Source organism: Cherax quadricarinatus, chromosome 76 (genome assembly GCF_038502225.1).
Source record: "Cherax quadricarinatus isolate ZL_2023a chromosome 76, ASM3850222v1, whole genome shotgun sequence".
Lineage (NCBI taxonomy): Eukaryota > Metazoa > Arthropoda > Malacostraca > Decapoda > Parastacidae > Cherax > Cherax quadricarinatus.
This window is the reverse complement of record NC_091367.1, coordinates 16384279-16395321: the sequence shown is the minus strand read 5'-3', so window position 1 is coordinate 16395321 and position 11043 is coordinate 16384279. Positions and strand designations below refer to the sequence as shown.

At 36.4% G+C, this 11043-nt stretch overlaps 1 protein-coding gene across 1 annotated transcript; it reads right to left on the bottom strand.

Annotated features, from left to right (window-relative positions):
• Positions 1-1294: 1294 nt before the first annotated feature.
• LOC138850907 (zinc finger protein 271-like) lies at positions 1295-11018 on the bottom strand. The gene is made up of 2 exons (XM_070101332.1): positions 9358-11018; positions 1295-2805 (listed from the first exon to the last, which is right to left on the bottom strand). Exon 2 carries the CDS (start codon positions 2780-2782, stop codon positions 1661-1663), a length of 1122 nt encoding a protein of 373 aa, XP_069957433.1. The 5' UTR covers positions 2783-2805; positions 9358-11018; the 3' UTR covers positions 1295-1660.
• Between the last annotated feature and the right edge of the window lie 25 nt (positions 11019-11043).

Genomic DNA, 11043 nt, shown 5'->3' with positions numbered 1-11043 from the left:
GAGTTTTTGTCACTGGGGGAGTTTTGGGCCTTTGTGGTTCAGGAGGAAAAGATGAGGGACTTGGTGAAAGATGTGGGAGTAAAGAAATATGAAATGGAAGAAGACAAAACAAGAATGGAGGAAGTGAAGGGATGGAAACATTTGAGGTAGGGACTAGAGGATGAGCATGGGTGACTTTGAGAGGAGACACAAAAAAGACCTGACAGCAGCGAGCTGCTCTGCAGTAGGAAACCCATGGAAGTCATCGTTGGAAGTCTCCCTTTCCTCAAGACAACAGATTTCACATTCTCTCAAGAAACCCAGGATCAGCCTGATCACTGGTATTGGAATCAGGCAATGAGGTCAATAAAGGAAGGTCAATGGGTGTGCCTGGGTCAGTTAAGGATGCTGCAGTTGTAAGGATCCTGAGAGGCAAAACATGAATGACTACCCATGATTAAGGGCTCTTTTTATTTAAAAAAAAAATGGAAAGTAGAGGAAAAGAGAAAGCCCTGAAGAAAAACAGAAACTGTATATCCCCCTCTGATTCAACAAGCAGTGCAGTGTAGCATGGAAACTGCTCCCTAACTTACCGTTCATGCCAGTAAAGCAGCCCTCAGTGATGACACCTCCCAAAACAAGTTAGCCAGGCTCAGCCAACAAGAGAGGCGAGCAATAAAAAATGCTGGGAGTCATGCTCCTTTGGCTGTTAACTCCCAGAACTGACAGAGAGCCTCCAAATATACTTCCATCATCCAAGGACATGCAGGCCACCCACCGAGCCCCCAGAGGACAGCAAAACACATCCCCAGATAATCCAATTCCCATAGAAAACAGTGCTACCACTGAGGTCCTCAATAAAATGAGCTAGATAACAATCCCTTTTCAATCTACCTATGAATTGAAATTCAAAAATGGGAAATATCCCCAAATAGGGAGACAAAATGAAAAAAAGGAAGGGAAGAGAAAGGTGGGTGGTTATTTACATTCAATCTGAGGAAAGAGGCAAGAGACCTACTTCCTCAGATCAAGAGCTCCTTTGCCATGCCAAGGGTCTTTTTCCCTTGAATTGGCATTTATCTTTAGAATATGCTTATTTGGTCTAAGCAAAATGTGTTCCTATAAGTTTGGTACAATTTGGTAAGGAAACATGACTATGTTTATGATACTGACATATTGAGGCCCATCTGATGCTCCTCCCACATATTGTATTAATATTTTTCTTTGCTTCAGCTTTATTAATGCATTTATCTTTGGTACACATCTGTCTGGTATAAGTATGGTGAGCTCTAATATTTTTGGTAAAATTTAATAAAGAAATTAAATTTTTATGTTTACTTGGTTTCCATGTGCAATGTGTGTCAGCTGGTAAATCTTGTTACATCCAACTTAGTGAAGTAAGCCAATATTAATTCTTCCTACACTCTTCAAATGCTTCAAGTACCAACTAATGTAATGTGAGGAATATTATCCTGTAATCATTTATGCCTAGTAGAATAGTAAAAAGAAATCTGACATTCAAATCTGAATGTGTCTGAGTATAAGCCAATTTTTCTATGCTTTTCACTTCACAAAACCCTATTTTGTACTTGGCGCAATTTTCAAGGAACATATTCAGTGCATTACGAGAGAGGTTTATTGTATAACTTTATTATAAAACTCTTTTAAACATTGTGAATAATCATGTGCTTTCTCTTATATGAACTCTCATGTGCTTTAATAAATATGAATTTTGTGAGAACTTTTTCTCACACTTTGAACAATGATATGGTTTCTGTCCTGTATGAACTTGAGTATGTGTTATTAGAGCTGATTTTCTTGAAAAGGCTTTTAGACAGTCTGAACATTTGTATGGCTTCTCTCCTGTGTGAGTTTTTCTATGTTGTGCAAGACATGACTTCCATGAAAAGTCTCTCATACACTCTGGACACTGATATGGCTTCTCACCGGTGTGAATCCTCATGTGCATTACCAAACCTGATTTGCAGGAAAAATGTTTTAGACATTCTGTACACTGATGGAGTCTTTCTTTTGTATGGACTCTCAAATGTTGTTTCATTTGTGAATGTTGTACAAAGCCCTTTAAACACACTGAACACCTATAGGGTCTCTCTCCTGTATGAGCTCTCTTATGTATCATTAGACTTGAACTACTAGAAAAGTGCTTTAAACACATTGAGCACTGATAAGGTTTCTCTTTTGTATGAACTCTCACATGCCGTTGAAGTTGTGAATACTGCGCAAAGTCTTTTAAACATGTGGAACACTGATATGGTTTCTCTTTTGTATGAACTCTCACATGTACTGCTAGAGCAGATTTAGTAACAAAATCTTTATCACACTGTGAACACTGGTAAGGCTTCTCACCTGTATGAATTCTCATATGTCTTACAATTTCTGATTTACTGGCAAAGTACTTTACACATACTGCACATTGATATGGTTTCTCTCTTGTATGAACTCTCATGTGTAGTTCTAGATATGAGCGCCGTGAAAAGCCCTTCACACACTCTGAACACTGAAATGGCTTTTCTCCTGTATGAGTGCTCATATGTTGTAACACATGCCACTGCCGTGAAAAGTTTTTTAAGCATACTGTACATTGATAAGGTTTCTCCTTTGTATGAATTCTCATGTGCTCAACTAGAGTTGAATTCTTTGCAAAGTTCTTCAAACACACTGAACACTGATATGGCTTCTCATTAGTATGAACTCTCATGTGCTGTACTTGGGTTGAACGCTGTGAAAAGCTTTTCAGGCAGGTTGAACATTTATATGGTTTCTCTTCTGTATGAGCTTCCATGATTTCTAGTAGACTTCAAATACCTGAAAAAAATTATGACATTGATAGGGTTTCTCTGAAATATCTGGTCTGAACTCTCAAATGTTTTCAAATGTTAATTTTTTAGAAATATCTTTTAAACCTATTTAACAATAACATACAAAACATACATTTAAAACTCTCATGCAGTTCTATAGCATAAACTTGCTTAACTCATAGCAAAAGCTTTTTTATTTTCTTTTGAACAATGAATATACATGTTATTTCATATACTTTATGAACTTTTTAACTTGTTCCTTGGGCTTAATCTTATAAAATGATAATGAGCAGAGAGACATACATGTGCTTGGGTTAATAATTCGCTCTCACTGTACTTAGTCCAAGTTGAAAGTGTCCCTCAGGGATGTGTACTTAGCAACACTCTTTTTCTACTAGTTATAAATGATATGGCCTGTTCCCCCATCTAATATTTGGTTATCACTTCATGTCAATGACTTTGCTATAGCTTGTGCTCGGGCATGAAAACTTTTCTGTTCAGAGTTTTACATGGCCTGGGGAGAGCTGGTTGTTGACTCTGGCTTAATGTGGTAGATGACTGACCCACAGTTGTCAGATGATTAAACACAAACAGGTGGCTCACAGCCACCTACTGATCAGTAGTCACAGTAACATCTCAAACACTTCTATATCAACAAGCAACAGAACAATGAATTTGAAACAGTTTAAGATTCTTTGTTTTTATTATAAATGAGAGAATTGTATAGTGAAATGAGATGGCATCATGAGGAATGAGTGGCTAACAATACAGGCAACACACAGCATTCTACTGAACACATGAGGTAAATATAACCCTCACCAAATACTTCTACATCAACATGCAACAGAACAAGGAATGTGGGATAGGATACAACTCTTCCTTGTTGCAATTATAAACAAGAGAATTTTATACTGAAAACTTATGAATGACATCAGTTAACAGATGACCAACATCTGTCTACTGCGTAAATAAATTACATAGCCAAACGCTGCTAAATCTACAAGCGAAAAAGAATTTAGGTTTGGTGACGGGCATGGGAGGAAACGTTATACATGTTTCCTCATACCTAGTGCCCCTGTTTGCCTAGCAGAAAGTTTCTGACTGTTGTAAGTCACATCCTGGGGGGTGGCAATATACATCAGCCCTTTCAGTGGATGGCACATAGAACTATGTTATTGATGCCAGGGTCCCTCACATAGATTTACGTTATGAGCTCAACTCACACACAGAATTTTGGCCATGAGTGTGCACTGTATAAACAAAAATCCTGCCTCATGTAATGCATCATACTGGTTAAATTTTATTATCCAAAAAAATAGTTTGTTAATTTGAAATGAGAATCATGAATGAATAGGAGAATGTAAACAAATATTATTATTCAGTTTATTATGGTTTTTGGAGAAAGTTTAAGTACAGTCAGGTTTAAGGAGGGGAGATGAAAGGTGTCACTCACCCACTAACAACTAATGCTGCAACTAGATGTGGACATCTGTGACAACATACTGAATAAGGTAAATAATATATCTTACGGTTTATACCTATCTCTACCAAGCAAACATGTATTGGATAGGAGTAGAGCCCACCTAGCATAGGTCAGTTTGCCATATGCAGTGCACCTCTATTCATATTTATTGCTTGGATGTAAGTATAACCTAAATTGCATGGACCAGTAGGACTACTCCTCAGCTCTTATTATGTAATGGTTGGGTGTAAGTAGGACCTGCCTAGCATGAATTCCTCCTTTATTATATTTATCATATGTAGGGTGCCCCTTTATTCTTCTGTTTATCAAATGTTAGGACTGTGTAATCCTCTATTTTTTCCTCAAACATTGTCAAATTTTCAGTGCTGTTTTCAAAGTTCTGGCTAGAATACAGGTCACATCATAACCCTTTGTAACCCCTAATCTGTCCATGAAATACATGTACAGTAGACCCTTATATTATACGGTTTTATTTGGTACATTTTGATTATTGCACTACTGAAAATTTTCTGTTGAATTTGTTGTCTTAAGCAGTAAAAATAACATAATACATCACGACAATGAACATCAATTACATATTGACTTTTATTTTGTAAGATCTGGAGGTCTAAAAAAAAGTTTAGCTTTTCTGGGGCTCCCAGAAACGTAACCCTGTTTTTCCCTTAAGTTGTTCAGTTTATCTAACAAATTTATCTAACCGCATTTTTCAGGAACATAACTACCGTGTAATATATGGGTCTACTGTATGTCAAAGTGATCAGGGTTTATGACATACTATTACACACAATTCATAACACCCTCAGATGTTTTGTGTGTGGAAATTTGAGCTTAGACATGAGAGAATGGGCACGTTTTGTGAGTGTGCAAAGTATAAAAAAAAATTACTGCCCTATGCAATGAATGACAGAAACAGTTAACCTCTGACTTTGCATTTAGAGTTAAAATAAAATGATTTTGGGGTAGTTTTATGGTGGTTTTCATGGTATAGTGGAGCCAATATATGCCAAAACTGAGAAGATTTTCATCAGCTTGAGACTGGAAGTGGCTGTAAAAAGTGTCAAAGTGTCAGAAACAGTTAATTTTAAGTGATTTTTGGGGGAAGGGAAAGACCTCCAACCCTTACCCCAGTGTTTTACAGGTTTTTACTATGCCTGAATCAATTATTGGGATGGCCTAAACCATGACTAAGTATTTTGGTTATGTTTCATTGGCCAAGAAAAAAGAAAAAAATCTCTATTTTGTGTGATGATGGATTCAAAATGAAGGCAAGTGTTACATAGATTTGAAGATGGGACTATTAAAAAGAGGGAAGGTTTCTGTAGTGGCTGGAATGATTGTAGTGCTTGATTTAGACTTTTTAAATTAGAATTTATTGAAAATAGTAAAAAAAAAATAGCCAAATTACCAAATTCTGGGTGCATAATAGAATAGTTCTGATGGAGAATGGGCAGTTTCTTATGCTCAAGGGACAGGATGATATGCATACTAGTGAAATAGCCAGGAATTGTGCAAAATAGCTGTTGTACCCATGCAATTTTGTATGTAAGACATTAAATTTTGCATCTTTGATGTAATTATCATTAGAAAAAGATTCTCTAACATTTTAAAAGACAGAATTTTTTTTTTTTTAAATTGTGGACACACAGAAAAGGCTATCAATTTGGGGTGTTTGGACAGGTTAAGGGTTGGGTTCTTATGGAGTGGTAGCATCTTCAGCTCACACGCCTGAAGATCATGGATCAATCCCTTGCACAGGTGAAATATTGAGCACATTTGTTACATTGCTGCCTCTGTTCACACAACAGTAAGTACCTGGGTGTTAGCCAACTGTTGTGGGTCACATCCTGGGGGACAAGATTAACTTAGACTCCCTGAAATGATCTGCATAACCAGGGGCTTTCTATAAAGTAGTCAGTAATGTCAAGTAGGTCTGCATCAGTTGTATAATATACTTTGTAGAGATACAGATTATCATCATTTCTATTCCTCAAAACCTAGAGTAGATTTGCAAAAAGGTTTAGTCGACATATATATGCAGTCAGGTCATACTAGGGTATATGCAGTATCAACCCTTTCTCTGTCCATCACATAGACCTACATTGAGTAACAAAAAAGGCACAATACCGTGACTGGAACGATACACAAATAATCCGCACATAGAAGAGAGGAGCTTACGACGACATATTGTCGTAAGCTCCTCGTCGTAAATGGTCCAAGTCAGACCGAAACGTCCTCTCTTCTATGTGCGGGTTATTTGTGTACCTACGTTGATGCCAAGGTCCCTGAAGTAGTTCTACATCATGAGCTCACTCACTTAGATAAGCTGTGAGCAGTAAATATTGGCCTAGATATGTGAGAATGGGTCCATTGTGACGGCATTAGAAATTCAGGTGGGGAGAGCCGTATAGAGTTTTGGTGATACAGTGGAACCTCGGGTTATAAACACCCCACCATGCAAATTTTTCAGGATATGAACCGTCATTTAGTTGATTTTTTGCTTCTGGATACGAAGGAAATTTCAGGATGCAAACTTCCCCCTCGAGGGAGGTTCCTTAAATAAGTTAATAAATAAAATATTTATTTCTTTGCAAAAGTTACAATATGTGTATACATATCATAATATGACTGGAGCAAAGAAAGCCATTATCATGCTGAGGCATTTCAGGCAGACTTAACGTAATACTAATAGACTACTTAAGCCTAGACACGTGAAAAGTGTACTAGAAGTCGTTACGAATGTTTTGCTGATGGTAGCACCAACTACTGGCAGACTTTTGAAGTTTCTCCTTACAGTATTATTACTATTATTATTACTATTATACTGTATTATTATTGTTATAATAATAATACAGAATAATAGTAATAATACTACTACTACTAACCTGACTGGCACAGTGGTAAGGATGGAGCTGCAGTTCTGAACAGGGCTGAAAAATATGTGCATGAATTCAGGTACATAAACAGTGAAGGACTGAAACTAACAATCGCATTGTGATGCAACAGCTTTTGGAGAAATGCCAGGACTTCATTAACATTTTAGGAAGTGTTAAAGAGATCAGACAGATTCACATTTAGTTTGTAGGAATGACTCAGTGACTCCAAAGGTGTCCTAAGTATTAACAGAAAAACAACTAGAAACAAATGGTACTCTGAGGTGTTGATGAAGGATTTACATAAACAATCACTTCTCTCTCCAGTCTCCATAATAAGAAGAATCAATAAAGTAAGTGTATCTGTTAATGTTCATTCATCATTTCCCAATTGTAGTTATTATATTGATATTATGTAATTTTTTGTTTAATATTTGGGTCAGAACGGATTAATTATTTACATATTTCTTATGGGAAAATTGATCGAATTGAATTCCTATAATACGTCAGGAAGATTAATACTAACAACGGGGACCACTGTATAAATAATATATAATACTAGTACAAATATAAAATAATCATTAACAACCAGGATAATTTGGTTTGTACAGAATGGTAAAACAGTGCTAGGCTATAGCTAATAGATGGTGAAGGAATTGGATGCTTGTAGAATTTTTGAGGATCTTCTTTAACATGATCCTAAGGAAGCAGAGTGCAGGACATGCCTGAGCAGAGGATCATTTTCATGGAGATTAAAGCAGAAATGATTAATAACGAGACATGTAAAGTTGAGGACTATGGGGGTTGAGTGAACTAGCCATGGATTTAGTGTCATGATATGTATAAAAGCAAATATAGATAATAATAATATATATAATATATTGTTAATATAATGTCAAGAAAGAGGAAGAGTCTATAAAGGATGCACAGCTAGAGCTTGTATAGCCTTTATGAAAAGCCCAGGAGATAAGGGACAATAAACATAAAATTATAGAGTAATAACGTCTACTGAGATCATCCAGCGAAGGTCGTACCTTGATTTTCCCATTTGAAAGCATGTAAAAGACGACATTGAGCCGCGCGTGGATGAGTCAAGTGGACGGTTTTAGAGGTTAGAATGTGAACTCTGACAGGATATGGCCTGCATTTCTTCCAAGATATGAATGTCAAGTATGCCAGATCTAATCAGTTAGCCTCAAAACGTTTTATAACACCTCTGACATTTATGCTGAATGAAATCTTCTCTGGCACATAATGACATTATCATTCTAGAGTGATATCAGGTTTCATCGCTATATTGTTTATATGTCATGCTAGATGATATATGAACTAGGTTGATATAGTTATTTGTCATGTCTTCGAAGCAGGGATTAGCTGAGGATTTAAGGCATTCATTAATTTAAAGAGGAAATGACTTCCAGCATACAAACAAATCTGATACGACAAATCACAGGGATTAAATGTCAAGCCAGGTTCCTGATTTAAATAGTCCATATTAGCTAAAACACTCCTCAACCTTGAGTTGATGTGGTCAGTCCATCAATCTTGAATAGAATATGGCATATGTGCGGAGAAGTAGCTTATAAACCATAGGCAGGAGAGGTGCAGCAGTCGTAGGGGGTGTCACATTTGTCCAATGTGGAAGTAGGTCGTGCCCAAGGGTTAGGCAAGCGAAGAATTCCCAAGTATTAAGATCCCAAGAAGTTGCAGTGTCTGACAGGATTGTAGATGAATGGTTCAGAGAACTAACACGTTGATAAATTAGACACATGTGCAACTCTTGGGTATCTTTATTGAGGAAACGTTTCCTCAGTAAAGATACCCAAGAGTTGCACATGTGTCTAATTTATCAACGTGTCGGTTCTCTGAACCATTCATCAACAAGCAAAGAAATGTTAAAAAAAAATTCTAAACAAGTGAAATATGTGGATGCCATATATCTGACTAACAGCAGACATAAAGAAGTGTTAGTTACTTATTTTAGCTATGGTAATTAAGAAAGATGATGTTAAATGCCAATCATGAAATAATCTTCTATTAGAGTCCCATGTCCAATTTTTGGTGAATAAGACAAGCTTTCCAAAAAGTAATGACATTAAATAAATGACAAATTTTACTGCAATTAGAACACATTCAGAAAAACATGTGAATGAGTGGAGTGAATTTCAGTAAACAAGTTGTGGTGAGTTTGCTGTAATACACTTACATGAGTTATAACGCAGGATGCTGGACCCGTAATTCTTCTGGTCAGCAGATGAGCTGTAAGAAGAAAGAATGCAAAGCTAACAAGTCCTGAACTTTACAAAATTTCTGAACATTTGTTAAGATTGTCTTCAACCCTTTCACTGTCAGTCCCATAATATTACGGCTTGCAAGCCAATGTCGGTCCAGTAATATTACGCCAAAATTCTAGTGGCTTCAAATCTTGCAGGAGAAAGTTGGTAGGCCTACATATGAGAGAATGAGTCTGAGTGGTCAATCTGTGCAGTATAAAAAAATCCTACAGCATGCAGTGCATGAGAAAAAAAAAACTCCGACCATGTTTTTGGTTTAAAACACCGACATTGTGGTGTATTTTTGCATGTTATTCATGGGTGTATTGTTGTTTTCTTGGTCTCATTTAATAGAATGGAAGATACATTACAGAAACAGAGATGATATTGAATGATTTACTAACTAAAAGTACCTTGAAATTGAGCTCAAAGTAGCAGAAATGTTCAATTTTTGCCAATGCTCAAGAGTAAACAAATCACACCACATATCCAATACACGTCAACTGGTGGATCTAATATGCTTTCACGAATGTGTTGATATTATTTATACTATTTTTACATAATGCAGCAGTCTGCATACCAGTAAATCTTCTATTTTTTGTGAATAAAAATTCAAAATGGAAAGCAAGCATAATATAAGAGGGGCCTGGAGACGTGACTAACGAATAGAGAAAACATTATTTTAGTCCTAGGAATGTTTGTATTGTTAATTCTGGACCCTATTTTGAAATTGGCCTTACTCGAACTGTGTATGAAATTGGCCAAATTACCAATTTCTGATCACTTTTATGGGTAGTTGAAATCGGTAAATGGACGGGTTCTTGAATTCAATCAAAAGAACAAATGGAGTTCTAGAGAAATAGCTATGAGTTTGGTCGACTGGAAAAATGGAATTGGCTGAAAATAGGGCTCAAATTCGAAGAAATCGCCAATGCATAAACATCGTCGGGACCACTAACTTCGCGAGAGCGTAATTCTGTAAGTTTTCCATCAAATTTTGTACTTTTGGTGTCATTACCATCGGGAAAAGATTCTTTATCATTTCATAAGAAAAAATAATTTTTTTTTTAAATTCTTCGACACTGAGAGCTAGTTTGTGAGCAGGGGTCTCGACAGTGGAAGGGTTAAGAGAATTTTCATGCACACTAAAAATTTAATTCTGCCATACTATTACCATAGTTATTAAACAGTGAATATGCATGAGAAAAGTAATGATTTCAAATGCTAAAACAATCATTCTCCAAACTGTAGATTCTATTCATATTTTAATAGTGCAATTAAAAACCTAAAATTTAATGATTAGCAACAATTAGCATACATTACCTTTCCCCTTTCAAACAAAAACTACTTTTATAAAGAGGAGCACAATATGTTATACAATTAGGGTAAGTGACATATACAGTGGACCCCCGCATAACGATTACCTCCGAATGTGACCAATTATGTAAGTGTATTTATGTAAGTGCGTTTGTACGTGTATGTTTGGGGGTCTGAAATGGACTAATCTACTTCACAATATTTCTTATGGGAACAAATTCGGTCGGTACTGGCACCTGAACATACTTCTGGAGTGAAAAAATATCGTTAACCGGGGGTCCACTGTATAAGCTACTTTACAG